This window comes from Scyliorhinus torazame, chromosome 2, assembly GCF_047496885.1.
Source record: "Scyliorhinus torazame isolate Kashiwa2021f chromosome 2, sScyTor2.1, whole genome shotgun sequence".
Lineage (NCBI taxonomy): Eukaryota > Metazoa > Chordata > Chondrichthyes > Carcharhiniformes > Scyliorhinidae > Scyliorhinus > Scyliorhinus torazame.
This window is the reverse complement of record NC_092708.1, coordinates 124429296-124451117: the sequence shown is the minus strand read 5'-3', so window position 1 is coordinate 124451117 and position 21822 is coordinate 124429296. Positions and strand designations below refer to the sequence as shown.

At 50.6% G+C, this 21822-nt stretch overlaps 1 protein-coding gene across 1 annotated transcript in view; it reads left to right on the top strand.

The window, feature by feature from the left end:
- Positions 1-903: 903 nt before the first annotated feature.
- chrna1 (cholinergic receptor, nicotinic, alpha 1 (muscle)) overlaps positions 904-21822 on the top strand; it is a 56806-nt gene continuing 35887 nt past the window's right edge. Inside the window, exons 1-2 of the mRNA XM_072476419.1 lie at positions 904-1168; positions 14112-14254. Coding sequence (XP_072332520.1) covers positions 1111-1168; positions 14112-14254 — 201 coding nt within the window. The 5' untranslated portion in view covers positions 904-1110. The remainder of the gene's footprint in view (positions 1169-14111; positions 14255-21822) is intronic.

The following is a 21822-nucleotide window of genomic DNA, read 5'->3' as shown; positions in this document are numbered from 1 at the left end:
GATTGGAGACCATGGTGCCACCTGGGTATCCTGGCACCCTGGCACTGCCAGCTTGGCATCCTGGCAGTGCCAGCCTGGTACTGCCAAGGTGTCCAAGCTACACTGCCAACTGGCAGGGGAACTGCCAAGGTGCCAGGCTGACATTTTTCCCATTGGGCCTGGGGTGCCCTGAGTTTTGCCAGGTGAGTTGCATGGAGCGGGGGGGGCGGGGTTCCGAGGGCCTCCTTTTTAGTGAGCTGGGGGGGTCACATCGGGGGTCGAGTGATCGGAATGCCATTTTTAAATGGCGTCCCGATCACCTTCTGCACTGAGGAGTTCCAGCAAGCGGAGCTCTTCAATGCAGGAAGTGGGACTAAGTGTGGCGTTGGCAGGCCTTTCCCACTGAGGCCCCGAATTGAAACATACTCCGAATAGATAGCATGGTGTTTTTCGGCACTGTGAGCGCCAGGAAACTCCTGGCTAAACACGCTCGTCACGGCACTCTGTTCCAATTTGGTTAGCTTGCGCCCGTTATTATTTCAGTTACAACACAGAAGGAGGCCATTTGGCCTGTCCTGTCTGTACTGGCTTTCTGTCAGAGAAGCTCAGCTAATCCCACTTCCCCACCCTCTCCATATAACCCTGCAAATAATCTAACCGCCTCCCCTTGGCATGAAGGGACATTAACATCGATTAAATATGTAATTCCTCCATTTTGCTGAGCCAAATCCAGGACCCCCCACCCTAACAGCATGGTGGGTGTACCTGCGCCACAAGGAGGGCAGTGGTTCAAAAAGGACAATTAGGAATATGCAGTAAATGCTGGCCTTGCCAGTGACGCTGACATCCCATGAACAATTAAAAGTCAGAAAAAACTTTGGAACTGGTGGTGTGTTTTGCGACTCCCCCACCTGCTTTTGACAGCTCTCAGCTGTCACTGAGACAGGTGACACAAGAGCGGAGCAGAGGGAATGGGCAGTAGAAAAGGCAGGAAACCGGGCTCACTCTTCAGTTAGAAAGAGCCTCAGCCCTCATCCTCAGAAATCCAGAGGAGCCAGCAAGTCTCAAAGGAACGTGTTGGAAGAGACGGATTGGGTTGACAGATCAATAGCCCCATTGGAAAGTCGGAGAATGGTCTCGTGCACGGATCCGCACGTAGCATTGACGATACTTTTATTTTCATGTGGGGGTAGGTCACCGAATCTCTGCACGCTTCACTCTGTTCAGTTGAGAATTACGAAATGTTCTCAGTTTTGTGTGAACTTTTACAGCTTTTTACAGTTGAATTGTGAAGTTAGCGGAGAAGCGTGCTGTGCTGCAGATTGACTGCTCCATGTGCTCTTGGTTTAATTCCTGGAGTTCTCTCACAAGCATCTTTGTACCCGAGATATGTATGCAACATTGATTTGCAATCCTATGTTACAAAGTTTCTGTGAAGTTCATGCTACGATGCTGCACAAGCCTTTTCTGTATTCCAGCAGACTTTGTAAATGGTTGGATTTTCCCACTGTTGTATAGGAATGATGCGAATTTTGACCCCGGGTTTGGAATATGGCGAATATTTATCCAAGGTCACTTTCTGGAGCCTGGCTGTCGCTCAGGAGTGTTTCGGGATCCGTGTTGCACAGCGGAAATAGTAGCTCAGTAATGGCAATAGCAACACTGATGGAATGTACCAGGGTGCCCTGTTACTAGGGATTAGGAAGTTTTTTTAAATGGTCCCTTTTTGTAACACATTATCCAAAGATAGAGCCAGTGCGAATTAATAGAGTTGTAATAGAGAATTAGAACCATGCATTGAAAATTAAATGTTCCCGTTTATTAAATTTCATCCATATCTCTGTTCCTTATTTGTAAATAAGACAGTGAAGATCCATACGTTATTTTTGAAACATCTATGGACTGTTTCGTGCGTGAAATTTGATATGGCTGCTATGACCAAATGTTGGTGGGCATGCAGCAGCTGTTTGAGGTTTTGTAATGTGACAAGCGGGGTAATCTGCGTCTGTAATTCTTCCCGGATATGTTAAAAATATTCTAGCAATTGAAAATATACAATTTAGCAGAAAAATGCTACAGAAGAAGATATTAGGCACAGACGTTCAATAATTTCCATAGTTACATTGAGAATATATGCGATATTATCTCACATTAGCGAAAAAAAACGTGAATTATTCTGATTAAGAAATTTTAAATCTGGCTTCTCGGTGTGTTCTGCGCGCAATTAAAATATAAATATTGTTTAATGTAAGCGAAAAGCAGACTTTTCCTCTATATAGATAAACTTGACAGGGTTCCCAGAAGAAAAAAAACAGTTCCAGACGGATGGCCAAATGTGTTGGGCATCGGTTGTTCCCGATTAACAGACCGTTAACCCTGGGTGGTTGGATGCCGGTTGTTCTGGTTAACCCAGGGTGGTTGGATGCCGGTTGTTCTGGTTAACCCTGGGTGGTTGAATGCCGGTTGTTCTGGTTAACCCTGGGTGGTTGGAAGCCAGTTGTTCTGGTTAACCCTGGGTGGTTGGAAGCCAGTTGTTCTGGTTAACCCTGGGTGGTTGGAAGCCGGTTGTTCTGGTTAATCCTGGGTGGTTGGATGCCGGTTGTTCTGGTTAACCCTGGGTGGTTGGAAGCCGGCTGTTCTGGTTAACCCTGGGTGGTTGGAAGCCGGTTGTTCTGGTTAACCCTGGGTTGTTGGAAGCCGGTTGTTCTGGTTAACCCTGGGTGGTTGGAAATCAATTGTTCTGGTTAACCCTGGGTGGTTGGAAGCCGGTTGTTCTGGTTAACCCAGGGTGGTTGGAAGCCGGTTGTTCTGGTTAACCCTGGGTGGTTGGAAGCCGGCTGTTCTGGTTAACCCTGGGTGGTTGGAAGCCGGTTGTTCTGGTTAACCCTGGGTTGTTGGAAGCCGGTTGTTCTGGTTAACCCTGGGTGGTTGGAAGCCGGTTGTTCTGGTTAACCCTTTGTGGTTGGAAGCCGGTTGTTCTGGTTAACCCTGAGTGGTTGGAAGCCAGTTGGTTGTTCTGGTTAACCCTGGGTGGTTGGAAACCGGTTGTTCTGGTTAACCCTGGGTGGTTGGAAGCTGGTTGTTCTGATTAACCCTGGGTGGCTGGAAGCCAGTTGGTCGTTCTGGTTAACCCTGGGTGGTTGGAAACTGGTTGTTCTGGGTAACCCTGGGTGGTTGGAAGCCGATTGTTCTGGTTAACCCTGGGTGGTTGGAAGCCGGTTGGTTGTTCTGGTTAACCCTGGGTGGTTGGAAGCCGGTTAGTTGTTCTGGTTAACCCTGGGTGGTTGGAAGCCGTTTGTTCTGGTTAACCCTGAGTGGTTGGAAGCCGGTTGGTTGTTCTGGTTAACCCTGGGTGGTTGGAATCCGGTTGGTTGTTCTGGTTAACCCTGGGTGGTTGGAAGCCGGTTGTTCTGGTTAACCATGGGTGGTTGGAAGCCGGTTATTCTGGTTAACCCTGGGTGGTTGGAAGCTGGTTGGTTGTTCTGGTTAACCCTGGGTGGTTGGAAGCCGGTTGTTCTGGTTAACCCTGGGTGGTTGGAAGCCGGTTGGTTGTTCTGGTTAACCCTGGGTGGTTGGAAGCCGGTTGTTCTGGTTAACCCTGGGTTGTTGGAAGCCGGTTGTTCTGGTTAACCCTGGGTCGATGAAAGCCGGTTGGTTGTTCTGGTTAACCCTGGCTGGTTGGAAGCCAGTTGTTCTGGTTAACCCCGGGTGGTTGGAAGCTGGTTGGTTGTTCTAGTTAATTCTGGGTGGTTGGAAGCCAGTTGTTCTAGTTAACCCTGGGTGCTTGGAAGCGGTTGGTTGTTCTGGTTAATCCTGGGTGGTTGGATGCCAGTTGTTCTGGTTAACCCTGGGTGGTTGGGTGCCAGTTGTTCTGGTTAACCCTGGGTGCTTGGAAGCGGTTGGTTGTTCTGGTTAACCCTGGGTGCTTGGAAGCCGGTTGTTCTGGTTAACCCTGGGTGTTTGGAAGCCGGTTGGTTGTTCTGGTTAACCCTCAGTGGTTGGAAGCCGGTTGGTTGTTCTGGTTAACCCTGGGTGGTTGGAAATCAATTGTTCTGGTTAACCCTGGGTGGTTGGAAGCCGGTTGTTCTGGTTAACCCAGGGTGGTTGGAAGCCGGTTGTTCTGGTTAACCCTGGGTTGTTGGAAGCCGGCTGTTCTGGTTAACCCTGGGTGGTTGGAAGCCGGTTGTTCTGGTTAACCCTGGGTTGTTGGAAGCCGGTTGTTCTGGTTAACCCTGGGTGGTTGGAAATCAATTGTTCTGGTTAACCCTGGGTGGTTGGAAGCCAGTTGTTCTGGTTAACCCAGGGTGGTTGGAAGCCGGTTGTTCTGGTTAACCCTGGGTGGTTGGAAGCTGGTTGGTTGTTCTGGTTAACCCTGGGTGGTTGGAAGCCGGTTGTTCTGGTTAACCCTGAGTGGTTGGAAGCCAGGTGTTCTGGTTAACCCTGGGTGGCTGGAAGCCGGTTGTTCTGGTTAACCCTGGGTGGTTGGATGCCGGTTGTTCTGGTTAACCCTGGGTGGTTGGATGCCGGTTGTTCTGGTTAACCCTGGGTGGTTGGAAACTGGTTGTTCTGGTTATCCCTGGGTGGTTGGATGCCGGTTGTTCTGGTTAACCCTGGGTGGTTGGAAGCCGGTTGTTCTGGTTAACCCTGGGTGGTTGGAAGCCGGTTGTTCTGGTTAACCCTGGGTGGTTGGAAGCCGGTTGTTCTGGTTAACCCTGGGTGGTTGGAAATCAATTGTTCTGGTTAACCCTGGGTGGTTGGAAGCCAGTTGTTCTGGTTAACCCAGGGTGGTTGGAAGCCGGTTGTTCTGGTTAACCCTGGGTGGTTGGAAGCTGGTTGGTTGTTCTGGTTAACCCTGGGTGGTTGGAAGCCGGTTGTTCTGGTTAACCCTGAGTGGTTGGAAGCCAGTTGTTCTGGTTAACCCTGGGTGGCTGGAAGTCGGTTGTTCTGGTTAACCCTGAGTGGTTGGAAGCCGGTTGTTCTGGTTAACCCTGGGTGGTATATAGCCGGTTGATCTGGTTAACCCTGGGTGGTTGGAAGCCGGTTGTTCTGGTTAACCCTGGGTGGTAAATAGCTGGTTGTTCTGGTTAACCCTGGGTGGTTGGAAGCCGGTTGTTCTGGTTAACCCTGGGTGGTATATAGCCGGTTGTTCTGGTTAACCCTGGGTGGTTGGAAGCCGGTTGTTCTGGTTAACCCTGGGTGGTTGGAAGCCGGTTGGTTGTTCTGGTTAACCCTGGGTGCTTGGAAGCCGGTTGTTCTGGTTAACCCAGGGTGGTTGGAAGCCGGTTGTTCTGGTTAACCCTGGGTGGTTGGAAGCTGGTTGGTTGTTCTGGTTAATCCTGGGTGGTTGGAAACCGGTTGTTCTGGTTAACCCTGGGTGGTTGGAAGCTGGTTGGTTGTTCTGGTTAACCCTGGGTGGCTGGAAGCCGGTTGTTCTGGTTAACCCTGGGTGGCTGGAAGCCGGTTGTTCTGGTTAACCCTGGGTGGTTGGAAGCCAGTTGTTCTGGTTAACCCTGGGTGGTTGGAAGCCGTTTGGTCTGGTTAATCCTGGGTGGTTGGAAGCCAGTTGGTTGTACTGGTTAACCCTGGGCGGTTGGAAACCGGTTGTTCTGGTTAACCCTGGGTGGTTGGAAGCCGGTTGTTCTGGTTAACCCTGGGTGGTTGGAAGCCGGTTGTTCTGGTTAACCCTGGGTGGTTGGAAGCCGTTTGTTCTGGTTAACCCTGGGTGGTTGGAAGCCAGTTGGTTGTTCTGGTTAACCCTGGGCGGTTGGAAACCGGTTGTTCTGGTTAACCCTGGGTGGTTGGAAGCCGGTTGTTCTGGTTAACCCTGGGTGGTTGGAAGCCGGTTGTTCTGGTTAACCCTTTGTGGTTGGAAGCCGGTTGTTCTGGTTAACCCTGAGTGGTTGGAAGCCAGTTGGTTGTTCTGGTTAACCCTGGGTGGTTGGAAACCGGTTGTTCTGGTTAACCCTGGGTGGTTGGAAGCCGATTGTTCTGGTTAACCCTGGGTGGTTGGAAGCCGGTTGGTTGTTCTGGTTAACCCTGGGTGGTTGGAAGCCGGTTGGTTGTTCTGGTTAACCCTGGGTGGTTGGAAGCCGTTTGTTCTGGTTAACCCTGAGTGGTTGGAAGCCGGTTGGTTGTTCTGGTTAACCCTGGGTGGTTGGAAGCCGGTTGGTTGTTCTGGTTAACCCTGGGTGGTTGGAAGCCGGTTGTTCTGGTTAACCATGGGTGGTTGGAAGCCGGTTGTTCTGGTTAACCCTGGGTGGTTGGAAGCTGGTTGGTTGTTCTGGTTAACCCTGGGTGGTTGGAAGCCGGTTGTTCTGGTTAACCATGGGTGGTTGGAAGCCGGTTGGTTGTTCTGGTTAACCCTGGGTGGTTGGAAGCCGGTTGTTCTGGTTAACCCTGGGTTGTTGGAAGCCGGTTGTTCTGGTTAACCCTGGGTCGTTGAAAGCCGGTTGGTTGTTCTGGTTAACCCTGGCTGGTTGGAAGCCAGTTGTTCTGGTTAACCCCGGGTGGTTGGAAGCTGGTTGGTTGTTCTAGTTAATTCTGGGTGGTTGGAAGCCAGTTGTTCTAGTTAACCCTGGGTGCTTGGAAGCGGTTGGTTGTTCTGGTTAATCCTGGGTGGTTGGATGCCAGTTGTTCTGGTTAACCCTGGGTGCTTGGAAGCGGTTGGATGTTCTGGTTAACCCTGGGTGCTTGGAAGCCGGTTGTTCTGGTTAACCTTGGGTGCTTGGAAGCCGGTTGGTTGTTCTGGTTAACCCTGGGTGGTTGGAAGCCGGTTGGTTGTTCTGGTTAACCCTGGGTGGTTGGAAGCCGGTTGTTCTGGTTAACCCTGGGTGCTTGGAAGCCGGTTGTTCTGGTTAACCCTGAGTGGTTGGAAGCCGGTTGGTTGTTCTGGTTAACCCTGGGTGGTTGGAAGCTGGTTGGTTTTTCTGGTTTACCCTGGGTGGTTGGAAGCCGGTTTTTCTGGTTAACCCTGGGTGCTTGGAAGCCGGTTGTTCTGGTTAACCCTGAGTGGTTGGAAGCCGGTTGGTTGTTCTGGTTAACCCTGGGTGGTTGGAAGCCGGTTGGTTGTTCTGGTTTACCCTGGGTGGTTGGAAGCCGGTTGTTCTGGTTAACCCTGGGTGGTTGGAAGCCGGTTGTTCTGGTTAACCCTGGGTAGTTGGAAGCCAGTTGATCCCACTTACAGGGCAATTCCCTCGATATTAATGATGGCACCATTACCCCATCCATGATGACATGTGTGCTACAATGAAACTCCAGTTTGGCTGAGCTTGGTTTCCCAAGGGGCGTGATCTACCGGCCGTGCCGCACCGGTTGCAAAAACGTGTGAGCCAGTTAGATAGCGGGCGAAGCCGAAATTGGGAACCACGCCGGTAGCCGATCGGTTTCCAATCTAATTGGCCTGCTGCCGTTGGCAGATCTGAATACCGCCGCGGCATGGCGAGGAACCAATAATCACCAATTAAGAGCAATCTCCATCCCATTAACGGGAAGGACCTCCTATCCAACGGCCTCCCGTGATCTAACTGTCTCCCCAGTGAGTGGTCACATGGGCACCGTTCAGTACACCTATTTAAAAACATGAAGCAACGAACTGGCTAGCTATCTTCAAAATCGGTCAGTCAGCTCGGTGGCATGGGGGCCACTGTCACCTCAGGGAGGTGGGAGTGGGGGGGTGGGGTGGGGTGGGGGGGAGGGGGCACAGCATCTGCGGATCCACTATGCAATCCCCCGGATTGTTTATACCCATAACGGGGGTGGCTCCAGCTGCTGCCTGTCCTTCCCACTGAACAACCCGTGACAGAGCCTCGCCCATGGTATGATGATGGTCACTTTAACTCCCACTGACCGTGGCAGCTGCTGGCCACAGCTGACGGCTATTGCTAATGGGGAATTGACAATTGTAGTAATGTGAGTACTTCACAGCTGCCAAATGGATCCCCATGGGTACACATGCCATGACGCAGATGGTTGTTACTGCCTAGCATCCCAGTTAGGCAGCAAGACCTGGCAACCTGTCCTGAACTCCGGAGGCATCAACACCACAGAGGCAGCAGCCAACATCAGAACACCCAAGAACTGACTTCAGCACTGGGGACATCCCCGCAACCAGAGGGTGGGTGAGTGGACCATGGAGGGAACCAGCGCCCACCAGTGTCTGGTCTACAGGGTCTGGGGTCCAGTGCCCAGGAGCCACTGCTGCGGCTGTGTGCAGGGCTTGTTGGATGGCACCCTGAAGGAAGGCAGCGGATGTGAGGGTGAGGGACACGTGGGGAATCTGAGGGTACTGGATGGAAGCCATAGCTGATTGTGAGTTCAGCACCCTTTCCAATCCTTACAGAAATTACACTGTGGATGATATTCTAGACACCGCGCAAGCTGCCCTCACGGTGGTTTTGCAGGCAAGGCAGCCAGATGCCGGAGAAGACTGTAGCAGCAGCATCGACAGATGCTTGCGGGGGCAGCAATGAGCAGGGCCCTGCCCCACACCCTGAGGAGCAGGCCCCCAACAGGCCAGGGAGGGACTTAGAGGGGGAGGCCGACGGTGGCTTAAGATGCACAGGCGTCGCTGGTTCTTCGAATAGATGACGGACGGTATGTGCCGCAGGAGGCTCAGCCTCAACAAAGAAATGGTGCGGCACCTGTGCCATGTCCTTGTGGACTTGGCATTATATGGAGGAGGGTACCTGTTTCCGGGGCCATCAAGGTCACCGCAGCCCTGAACCTCTATGCTTCAGGATAATTCTGGGGCTCAATGGGGGACTGGTATTGGATATCACAACCAACACCCCACAAATGCATCCGTGAACTCACGGATGCCCTGTTTGCCCAGGCAGCCGACTATATAAACTGTGATTTAAACCAAGCCCATCAAGATGCCCGGCAGTAGGGCAGCACGGTGGCACAGTGGTTAGGACTGCAGCCTCACGGCGCCGAGGTCCCAGATTCAATCCCGGCTCTGGGTCACTGTCCGTGTGGAGTTTGCACATTCTCCCTGTGTTTGCATGGGTTTCGCCCCCACAGCCCAAAGATGTGCAGGGTAGATGGATTGGCTATGCTAAATTGCCCCTTAATTGGAAAAATGAATTGGGTACTCTAAATTTTTTTTTTTTTAAAAGATGCCCGGAAGCAGAATTCTCCTCTGTCGCTGGGATGCCCTAGATCCAGGGGGTAATACATGGCATGCACGTCGCCTTCTGCACACCAGGCAGTCCGAGAGTGTCCTTCATTAACAGGAAGGGGTTCCACTCCCTGAACGTCCAACCTATGTGTGACCACCAAATGAAGATTATGCGCATGTGTGCATGCTTCCCAGGGAACTTACCAGGAGTGGGTTTGTGGGGGGGGGGGGGGGGGGGGGGGGGGTGCGACAGGCTACCTGGGGAGGAAGCCTATTGTGCGGCATAATGGGACAGAGGCTTCACATGTCTCAGGTTCTTTAATCGTCTACAATTATGACCCCAACCATCCCCAGCTCACACACACACACACACACACATCCGCTCCCCCCCAACCGTACCCTCTCAGTGATCCCCAGGATGCATATCAGGAGTGGAGGCAGCCGGCTGCTTACTATGTCCCATGCTCTTTTATGCCCCTGGCGGGCGTCCCCTGGAGGGTTTGCGTCCGGAGGGCCCGGTTTGATTTGGCGGTGGCTCATGCCTTGCCGTGCTACCCTGTTCCACATGCTGACCCCAAGACGTGCTATTGTCAGAGGGTTTGGACTCAAGAGAACTCGTGACTCCTGTCGTCACCCCATGGGGAGGCTCTAGGTCAGTCCCCAGGGCTCCATCCTCCCAGTCGGTGCCCCCAGGGCCCTGGGTGTCTGGTTCTGCCAGTCCTGGTGGCTCCCCAGTGGCTGCACCATAGTGTTGATGCCCTCAGCAATGCCCCTCTGTGAAAGGACCATGCTCTGCGGTGCCTCGCTAATGTTCACCTGAGACTAGGACACGTCCCCTAGCAACTGGGACATATTCTGCAGCACCTCGGCAATGCCCACCTGAGACAGGGACGTGCTCCGCAATGCCTCGGACAGGTCTACCTGTGTCAAGGACATGTCCCCCAGTAACTCAGACATGCTGTTGAGGCACTCAGCTGTGGCCATCACTGACTGAACTACGTCTTCGACACCACACTTATGGTGCTGACATGGGCTTTCCACTGCGGTCGCCATCCTAGCATTGTTGGCCTCAGTGCCATGCACTGTCGGCGGTATCTCTGCGCCCTTAGTCTTCGGGATTCCACAAATCGGTTACGGACCCCCTGGAGTGTCACTGACATCCCCCTCTGAATCTCACGGCCGCAATTTGTTGACTGGTCCAGAAGCTCAGCATCTGACTGGAACTCAGTTAGGTCCAGGGATCTAGCAGACCTCCGACAGCTGTCTCCCTTGGATGTTCCTGCCTCCACCCGATGTGCATTTGCAACAGTGTGGTTCTCACCAGATTGTGCTCTAGACGCCTGTCCATTACTTTTGCCCACCAAGGTGTGTGTCTCTGCGCTGGTGGAGGGTGGAGATGACATCCATGATGCATCGACAATGGCATCCTCAGAGTCTCTCCTCTGACATGTTCTCTTGGATGATGGGGGTTGGGCACCCGAGATGATCCGGCGCCATCGGATGGAGACCCTGTGGAAAAATAGACATGTGGTCAGTGGGATGGAAGGATCATCATGCTGGCATGAACAGGTCACGTGTGAGAGGTCACCTGGATGGGAGGCGGTGGATACTCACCTCTGCGGCGCAGGCAGATCTCTATGTTGGTAACCGATCTGTCCTTGGCCACCCTGTATCTCCAAGCCCATTCCTCGTATGGGGTGAACACCCTGAGGACCAGCAACTCACCGCCCATCTAGGCCCCTTCCCGTCTGTCGTGGGCCAACTTCTCCTGCAGAAACACAGAGGGTGCATCGTGGGCTGCATGCTTCATGTAAAAAGACCAGCATAATACTAGTACCAAAGAAGAACAAGGTAGCCTGCCTCAACGACTACTGACCGGTGGCCCTGACGTCTGTTATCATGAAATGCTTCAAGCGGCTAGTCATGAGACGGATCACTGCCAGCCTCTCAGACAGCTGTTCATACACTACAGCTCCGCCTTCAACACCATTATCCCAACAAGACTAATAACCAAACTCCGCAATTTTGGACTTGACCCCTCCCTGTGCAGCTGGATCCTCGACTTCCTCACGAACAGACCGCAATCTGTCAGGATCGGCAACAGCACCTCCTCCACAATAGTCCTCAACACCGGAGCCCTGCAAGGATGTGTGCTCAGTCCTCTACTGTACTCGCGAAACACGCATGACTGTGTGGCAAGATTTAACTCCAACTCAATCTATAAGTTTGCGGATGATACGACTGTGGTTGGCCGTATCTCAAACAACGACGAATCAGACTACAGAAGGGAGATAAATCACTTGGTTGCATGGTGTTCGAAAACAACTTCTCTCTAAATGTTGGCAAGACCAAGGAACTGATCATCGACTTCAGGAAACGTAGCACGACACACACTCCTGTCTCCATCAATGGCTTTGAAGTGGAGATGGTCGATAGCTTTAAGTTCCTGGGGGTCACCATCACCAACAGTCTGTCCTGGTCCACTCACATTGATGCAACAGTCAAGAAAGCCCAACAACGTCTCTACTTCCTACAGAAGCTAAAGAACTTTGGCATGTCTGCAGCGACTCTCACAAACTCGTACAGATGTGCGATAGAGAGCATCCTATCCGGCTACATCACAGCTTGGTATGGCAACTGCTCGTCCAAGATCGCAAGAAACTGCAGAGTGTGGTGAACTCAGCTCAACGCATCACATAAGCTTGCCACCCCCACATTGATTCTGTATACACCTCCCACTGCCTCAGGAAGGCAGACAGCATTATCAGAGGCCCCTCCCACCCAGGGATTGCCTTCTTCCAGACCCTTCCATCAGGCAGAAGGTACAGAAGTCAGAAGACTCGCACATCCAGACATAGGAACAGCTTCTTCCCCACAAATACAAGACTCCTCAACGACTCCCCCTTGGACTTATCTGTTCCCTGTAAGAACACTATTCACGACGCCCTATGCTGCTCTTGCTCATGTATTTGCTTTGTTTGGCCCCTAGTTCCGCACTGTAACCAATCACTGTTTGTCGATGTACCATTTCTCTGTTGATTATTCTTTTGTCTACTATGTACGTACTGTGTACGTTCCCTCGGCCACAGAAAAATACTTTTCACTGTACTTCGGTGCATGTGACAATAAATCAAATTAATCAATCAATCAAATGGGTAGGGGATTGTATGGTGGGGACAGGCGAGTACACCACAGCTGGGCATGGATAGGTGTGCTGGTGGGTACAAGGTTGTGCTGGGGATCGTTGCGGTCTTGTGCTGGGGGAGGGGCGGTATCAGGCACAGGGAGGCTAACAGGCAGAACTGGTGCCAGGGAGAAGATGCCAACTCACCTGAGCAGCCCAGTGGAGTCTTTGAGTTTTTTGCGGCACTGGCTGACCTGTGGCTGACCCGCTAACCCCCTCAGGTGAACAGGGTATCCTATTTGGACTCGGCTGTGTCCATCAATCTGGCCAGCCCGACATCTCCGAATCATAGAGCTGTTCTGTGCAGTGGCAGCTGTGTGCTGTCTGGGGTTTGCTCTGCGGGATCAGTTTAAGTGCTGCTCCCCATCAGTAATTGGGGGCTGCTAGGCACGGTCTCGGTTAATCAGCCGGCGGGACAGTCATTTGCGGTATGAAGCCCGTGGGGCATTATTAAGTGCCCTAATTAATGTTAGATACCAGTGACGGCCTCACCTGGTCGGCCGTTGGGAAACACTTGCTGGGGCGGCACGGTAGCACAGTGGTTAGTCGACGTTGCTTCACAGCACCAAGGACCTGTGTTTGATACCCAGTTGCGTCACTGTGTGGAGTTTGCACATTCTCCCCGTGTCTGCATGGGTTTCCGCCGGGTGCTCCGGTTTTCTCTCACAGTCCAAAGATGTACAGGTTAGGTGGATTGGCCATTCTAAATTGCCCTTAGTGTCCAAAATGGTTAGGTGGGGGTACTGGGTTACGGGGTTGGGTGGTGATTTGGGCTTAAGTAGTGTGCTATTTCCATGAGCCGGTGCAGACTCGATAGGCCAAATGGCCTCCTCTGCACTGTAAATTCTATGATTCCCCTTCACCACCACACTTAAAATTCTGTTAGATTGTGCCCAAGAATTCCTAATCTCCCAGAGGCCCACTCCACATGAAGTATGTCTGACAAGTGTAGGTGTGTGGAATTGTGACTAAACTGTTGATCAAGAATGTCAAGCAGACAATAGTTTATTTTGAACTTTAATGGCAAAAACAGAAATTAAACAATGCAAAACTCAACTGAACCATACAATATAATACAACTACAGATTCTAAAATATCAGGCACCGAGGGTCAAATGTAACCAATGGCAAGTTAAAATAAATCTTAGAATGTTAAACATGAACAATAATTTAACAATAAAATAATTTGCACTTGCTTTAAATAAATCTTTAAAATATTAGAAAAGCCAGTGTTTGGAGATGCAATTTCCAAGGCATTCCTTTCAATACCGGTCAGAAGTCCTACAGAACACAGTAAATGGCCCTTTGCACAATTTCTATGGGGATTTCACTGATCATCCACTAAAGATATGGGGGAGATTGAGTGGCACCAGTTGTAGAAAGCTTAGTTTGAATCTCAGCTACTACTTGGCCTAAATTTCTGCAGTGAAATATGATAATCCTGGAAGGGATTCGAAATAGTAGACTGAGTGGAAGTCGGTGATTCTCCAAGTATGGATTAGCCATTGAGGCAAATCCAAAATGAAGCACAAGTGCTATTTCTAGAGTAGGAGAGAGAGTGAAAGATATCAATACACAGTTTAAGAGCACATCAACAAATCAACAAAAGTACATCAACAAAGATTGGTGCCTCGTCCAAGTACATTGAAAAAAGGAATAAGCAAGATGTAGTAAAATGAGGAGAAGGAAAATGGCGCGAACAGTAATAATTACAATTTTAAGGGATCACAGTTTTACTTGGAAAAAGTATTGTGTGGGCTAAAGCAAAGCGACAGAGATTCAATGGTGGTAGATGTCTTGTAATACATGTTTTTGTCTCGTCTTTTCTCAGGGCTGGTGCTGGCTTCTGAACATGAGACTCGCCTGGTGGCTAAGTTATTTAAAAACTATAACAAGGTGATTCGTCCAGTGGAGAGTCACAATCAATCAGTTAATATTACAGTGGGACTGCAGCTTATTCAACTCATCAATGTGGTATGAACTAAGCAAATTTCTCTATTTAAGGAAGAATGATTCTCTACGTATACCAGTTTTCCACCACCTCTCCCCACCCACTCACTCCTCCCTAAAAAAGTTAATTTTCTTACATGCTGCAGCGTTTAATTACATTGCCAGTTTTAAGTAAAGAGCACAATAGGCCATAAAGATAGCATTATGGATATTAAATTAAATTAAATTAACTTAAATTACAATGATGTCATACATTTTTATAATTACATTGGATTTTTACAAGCTATGTAATTTGTCATAAACTGTCAGCGGTTGGAACTTGTGAAGGATTCAAAGGCCCTGCAATTCCTTGGGAGGTTCCCAATCTTCTGGCATAACTTTATTGGGAGATGTGTGTAACTTCCAGAGAAATAGTGGAATATTTTAATAACAAAGGGTTTAAATCCCCAGGGTAATAAAATGATCTCCCTACTTTTTGGCTTGAGTGTCTGTCTCTCTTTGAGACTTCAGTACGGACAATGAAGAATCATTGTCAGGGTTCTTCTGCCCTTTTACTAGTTGTTCTGGAACCAGAATGGGAGCTATGTTGTCCAAACTATGGTCTGAGGACATACTGTAACATGAAGTCAGTGTTGGTGTCACATTAGTAGCTGCATACCTACACAGTCACAATGGCATTTAGTAGCCACAAACAGCCAAAAGCTTCTACATCCTCCTCTCTATCTTATTTTGCCTCTTAATTTTCTGCAGGTCAACCACTGCAATTCTGGATGGGGGAGGGGTGGAGGGCAAATGATGAACAAGAGGCAGGTAATAATGAGCACCAGGGGGAGCAGGAGAGACATAAGGATGATGATTAAGGAGGGTTCAAATAACACATGAATTCCCTGAACATAAACCCTAACTCATGCTTCTCTACCACTATTGATTTCAACATACCCCTTGTGTCACTTACTTTTTCAATCTCACTCTCCAGCTCATTTAGAGGGATTTAAATAATGCATGGGAAGATAATGCATTGGGTGACTTGCAGACCACAAGAGAGCTGGAGTGGACAATAGAGGAGGATTTGCCATCTTCCCAGTAAGACTGTCCATTGCTTCAGATATTGGCTTAGCATGATAGTATCCCAAACGGAAGGATATATGAGGAATCATCTCACCTACTTGCAGCCTCTGATGTCAGTTTCAAAGATGTGTGGCACCTAACAGGTGAATTTATAGTCTATGTATCTGGAGAAAGGCAGAAAACTCATAAAAATAAATGGCTCTAACTTGTTGATTTGTTGTAATGCCAAAGGTGATGAATTCCTCAGCTCTTCTGTAATGTGTGCTAGTCACTTGATGAATGCGTGGCTGCATTGCAGCTTGACTGAAATTAGAGAGGTTACCACCCCTGCCTGAAATGAGCCTGTTCCTTTTCAGTGTAAAGTGTGATCTTGATTGTGACATACACAAAAAGATGATGGTGGCTACAAGTTCTACGCAATAGCTGACATAGGTGCCCTGCCCCCCCCACCCCCAGCTGACGGTCAATTTTTAGACCCCTGTAATGTACCTTTTAAGTTGAACTTAATTTTCTGTAGCCTAAGAAACCCTGCCATGTCACTAACCCAAACCCCCGACTTTGGAGACTCCGAGTCCCTCCATCTCAGCAAAATCCGTCTCTGGGCCACCAGGGAGGCAAAGGCCAAAACATCCCCTGCCCCCCCCCCCCCCCCCCCCCCCCCGCCCCCCCGCCCCGGGCTCCCGGATCTTCAGACACTCCAAATATTGCCACCTCTGGGCTCGGAGTCACCCTTCCTTCCAGTACCTCTGACATGACATCCCTGCCAGAATCCCCTCAGCCTCAGGCACACCCAAAACATATGTACATGATTCACCGGACTTCCCCACATTGCCCACACCTGTCCTCCACCTCTTAAAAAACCTACTCATCCGGGCCTCAGTCATATGAGCCCTGTGGACCACCTTGAACTGGATCAGGCTAAACCTGGCACACGATAAGGATGCATTGACTTTCCTCAGGGCCTTCTTCCATAATCCGACTTCCAACTCTCCTCCCAGCTCTTCCTCCTACTGCCTCTTCACCGCCCCAATTGGGGCCACTTCCCACTCCATCAGTTCCTTATATATTTCCAAGGCACTCCCCTCCCCAACTCCTGTTTTAGACAACACCTTATCCTGTAATCCCGTTAGTGGGAGACGAGGAAAGCTCGGGACCTTCCTTTGGACAAAGTCCTGTACCTACAGGTACCAGAACCCACTCCCACCCAGTAATTCAAACTCCTCCTCGAGTTCCTCCAGGCTCGGGCAACCCTCCTCAATGAAAAGGTCCCCAAATCTCTCAATCCCTCTCCGCAGTGACCTCCTGAAGCACCCGTTCAGCCCCCCCCAGAGTGAACCGGTGGTTATCACAGATCGGTGACCACACCGTTGCCCCCTCCAGTCTCTTGTGCTGCCTCCATTGCCCCCACACTCTCAGGGCTGCCGTTACCACGGGGCTTGTGGAGTACCTCGCCGGCGAGAACGGCAGAGGTACCGTTAGCTAAGCCTTCAGACTCATGTCCTTGCAAGGTGCCACCTCCACTTGCTCCGACACCAACCCCTCTCCCACCACCCATTTCCTAACCATCGATATATTAGTTGCTCAGTAGTAATTAATAAAGTTCGGAAGGACCTTCTTCACCCTGGGGGCTCTTCCCGGCCTATATAAAACCCGAGATCGCCGCATTCAACTTCCTAATAAATGCCTTGGGGATGAAGTTTGGAAGACACTGAAACACGAACAGCAATCTCGGGAGGACTGTCATTTTCAAAGTCTGTACCCTCCCCGCCAATGACAGCGGGAGCACGTCCCACCTACGGAAATCCCCTTTAATTTGCTCAGTCACCCTGCCCAAATTTAGTTTATGAAACTGACGCCAGTCCCTTGCCACTTGAATCCGCAGGTATCTAAAACTCCCTCCCACCACTTTTAATGGCATCTCCCTCAGTCTCCTCTTCTGTCCCTTTGTATCTCCATAATTCCTGCAATTCCCCCGACGGGTCAGTTGTATAAAGGAGTAAATCGTCCGCAAAGAGCGAGACACCCCTCTCACTATCCCTCGCCAAATGTTCGATGCTCTCAGTGCCATTGCCATAGGCTCTATGGCCAGGGCAAACAATAGTGGGGAGAATGGACACCCCTGACTCGTCCCCGGCACAGACTAAAATATTCTGATCAAACCCGGTTTGTCCTTACATTCGCCACCGGTGCCTGATAGAGCAACCGGACCCAATCCACAAATCCCTGCCCAAACCCAAACCTTCCCAGAACATCCTACAAGTACTTCCACTCCACTCGGTCAAAGGCCTTTTCTGCATCGATGGCCACCACCACCTCAACCTCCCGCCCCTCCACAGGCATCATTATTACATTTAGGAGCCGCCTAATGTTGGATGTCAGGTGTCGTCCCTTAATAAATCCCGTCTAGTCCTCCCCTATTACCCCCAGCAGAGGAGGGGGGCAGGGTGCCCCCCGACCAAGGTGATCACATGGAACATTCGGGGACTGAATGGCCGCCACCGGAAGTCGTGAGCATAATTTTCTAATGCACAGCTCGCTGAGGTTTACATTGGACCCATGTTGCATGGAATAGTCTTTGGGACTGGTAATATCCGGTGAGGTGCACCATCTTTTAATTCTGCCTCACTCTCCTTTCTTCTGCTCTCTCCTAATCCCCTTCTCTTCTTCCTTGCCTCACTTAATAATAGAATGCAATGGTGTCTTCCAAGTATATATTTTTCATAGGGAATAATAAACCTCCTGAGAAGCTTCGACCTGGGTCAGGTGCGGGGGTGGGCTGGGGTGGTGCAGGGGTGGTGCATGGTAGTGAGGGGTTCAAAATAAGTAAGTCAAAGGCTGTCCAGGTTGAATGCAACATTTAAAAAAACATTCTGGAAAGTCACTCCCACCAGCATTGGCCACTCCTTAAACTTTCAACAATCTTCAAGTGCAAAACATTTCATTTCCATCAACTGATTCTGACAGTGGATATATCTTGTTTCTCATTCTAACTTAGACTTAGTGCATTATGAAGGCAAAATAAGACTTCCGGGTGCGGTGATGACCATCTAAGTCGCACGTTTCGGCAGCTCCCGGTGGAAAGGACTTTTGGGCTCTTAATAGGAGCCCCAACTGCAATTTTAACGGCTAAAAACACTGTACGGTAAACCAGAAGGGAATCCCCCCTGGACACGGATGGAAAAAGGAGAGGAAAGTGGCCGGATTGTGGTGGATCCTCTAGAGCAGCGGCCAGGAAGGCAGGCACAAAGCAAGATGGGGAGGTTCAGGTGCTGGGTGGTCTGGGAGGCGCTGAAGGCAGTGGTTAGAGGGGAGCTGATATCTATTAGGGCACATAAAGGAAAGCAGGAGGTTAGGGAAAGGGAGCGGTTGTTGAAAGAACGTCTGAGGGTGGACAGACAATATGTGGAGGCACCGGAGGAGGGACTGTACAGGGAAAGGCAAAGGCTACATGTAGAATTTGACTTGTTGACTACGGGTAATGCAGAGGCACAATGGAGGAAGGCACAGGGTGTACAGTACGAATATGGGGAGAAGGCGAGCAGGTTGCTGGCCCACCAACTGAGGAAAAGGGGAGCAGCGAGGGAGATAGGGGAGGTGAGAGATGAGGAGGGGGAGATGGAGCGGGGAGCAGAGAGAGTGATTGGAGTGTTCAAGGCATTTTATGAAAGATTATATGAAGCTCAGCCCCCGGGTGGGAAGGAGAGAATGATGTGCTTTCTGGATCAGCTGGAATTTCCTAAGGTGGAGGAGCAGGAGAGGGCGGGACTGGGAGCACAGATTGAGACGGAGGAAGTAGTGAAAGGGATTGGGAGCATGCAGGCGGGGAAGGCCCCGGGACCAGACGGATTCCCAGTTGAATTCTATAGGAAATATATGGACTTGCTGGCCCCGCTACTGATGAGAACCTTTAATGAGGCGAGGGAAAGGGGGCAGCTGCCCCCGACTATGTCAGAGGCAACGATATCGCTCCTCCTAAATAAGGAAAAAGACCCACTGCAATGCGGGTCCTATAGGCCTATTTCCCTCCTGAATGTGGACGCTAAGATTCTGGCCAAGGTAATGGCAACGAGGATAGAGGATTGTGTCCAGGGGGTGGTTCATGAGGACCAAACTGGGTTTGTGAAGGGGAGACAGCTGAATACAAATATACGGAGGCTGCTAGGGGTAATGATGATGCCCCCACCAGAGGGGGAAGCGGAGATAGTGGTGGCGATGGATGCCGAGAAAGCATTTGATAGAGTGGAGTGGGATTATTTGTGGGAGGTGCTGAGGAGATTTGGCTTTGGAGATGGGTATATCAGATGGGTACAGTTGCTGTATAGGGCCCCGATGGCGAGCGTGGTCACGAATGGACGGTGGTCTGATTATTTTCGGCTCCATAGAGGGACGAGGCAGGGATGTCCTCTGTCCCCGTTATTGTTTGCACTGGCGATTGAGCCCCTGGCCATAGCATTGAGGGGTTCCAGGAAGTGGAGGGGAGTACTCAGGGGAGGCGAAGAACACCGGGTATCTCTGTATGCGGATGATTTGTTGCTATATGTGGCGGACCCGGCGGAGGGAATGCCAGAGATAATGCGGATACTTGGGGAGTTTGGGGATTTTTCAGGGTATAAATTGAACATGGGGAAAAGTGAGTTGTTTGTGGTGCATCCAGGGGAGCAGAGCAGAGAAATAGAGGATTTACCGTTGAGGAAGGTAACAAGCGACTTTCGGTACTTGGGGATCCAGATAGCCAAGAATTGGGGTACATTACATAGGCTTAATTTAACGCGGTTGGTGGAACAGATGGAGGAGGACTTTAAGAGATGGGACATGGTGTCCCTGTCACTGGCAGGTAGGGTGCAGGCGATTAAAATGGTGGTCCTCCCGATATTCCTTTTTGTGTTTCAGTGCCTCCCGGTGGTGGTCACGAAGGCTTTTTTCAAAAGAATCGAGAAGAGTATAATGAGTTTTGTGTGGGCCGGGAAGACCCCGAGAGTGAGGAGGGGATTTTTGCAGCGTAGTAGGGACGGGGGGGGGCTGGCACTACCGAGCCTAAGTGAGTACTACTGGGCCGCCAATATTTCAATGGTGTGTAAGTGGATGGGAGAAGAGGAGGGAGCGGCGTGGAAGAGATTGGAGAGGGCGTCCTGCAGGGGGACTAGCCTACAAGCTATGGTGACGGCACCGTTACCGTTCTCACCGAAGAAATACACCACAAGCCCGGTGGTGGTGGCTACATTGAAAATGTGGGGGCAGTGGAGACGGCATAGGGGAAAGACGGGAGCTTCGGTGCGGTCCCCGAAAAGAAATAACCATAGGTTTGTTCCAGGGAGAATGGATGGGGGATTTGGAGCATGGCAAAGAGCAGGGGTAGCACAATTGAGAGATCTGTTCGTAGATGGGACGTTTGCGAGTCTGGGAGCGCTGACGGAAAAATATGGGTTGCCCCAAGGGAATGCATTTCGGTATATGCAACTGAGGGCTTTTGCGAGGCAACAGGTGAGGGAATTCCCGCAGCTCCCGACGCAGGAGGTGCAGGATAGAGTGATCTCAGAGACATGGGTGGGGGATGGTAAGGTGTCGGACATATGTAGGGAAATGAGGGACGAGGGGGAGATCATGGTAGATGAGCTGAAAGGGAAATGGGAAGAAGAGCTGGGGGAGGAGATTGAGGAGGGGCTGTGGGCTGATGCCCTACATAGGGTAAACTCATCGTCCTCGTGTGCCAGGCTAAGCCTGATACAATTTAAGGTGTTACACAGGGCGCATATGACTGGAGTACGGCTCAGTAAATTTTTGGGGGTAGAGGATAGGTGTGCGAGATGCTCGAGAAGCCCAGCGAATCACACCCACATGTTCTGGTCATGCCCGGCACTACAGGGGTTTTGGGTGGGGGTGGCAAAGGTGCTTTCGAAGGTGGTGGGGGTCCAGGTCGAACCAAGCTGGGGGTTGGCTATATTTGGGGTTGCAGAAGAGCCGGGAGTGCAGGAGGCGAGAGAGGCTGATGGTTTGGCCTTTGCGTCCCTAGTAGCCCGGCGCAGGATATTGTTAATGTGGAAGGAAGCCAAACCCCCGGGTGTGGAGACCTGGATAAACGACATGGCAGGGTTTATAAAGTTAGAACGGATTAAGTTCGTACTAAGGAGTTTGGCTCAAGGGTTCACCAGGCGGTGGCAACCGTTCGTCGACTACCTCACAGCAAGATAGAGGGAATGGAAAAGAAGAAGACAACAGCAGCAACCCAGGGGGGAGGGGGGGTGGGGGGGGTGGTGGGGGGGGGGGGGGGGGGGGAGGGGGGGAGGAATCGGACGGACTCTCAGGGATGTTATTGTATATGTATAGGCACTTGTTTTAGGTAATGTATATTGGACTGTTGGATTGTATCTTTGGAGTGTATTTGTTTTTGTTTCTGTTCATATATTATTTATTTACTTGTTTAAAACTGGCCACTGTTATTTATATTGCTTTATTGTTGTTTAAAAGAAACACTACGTACCGTTATGTTTGGCCAAAAAATCTTGAATAAAATATATATATATTTT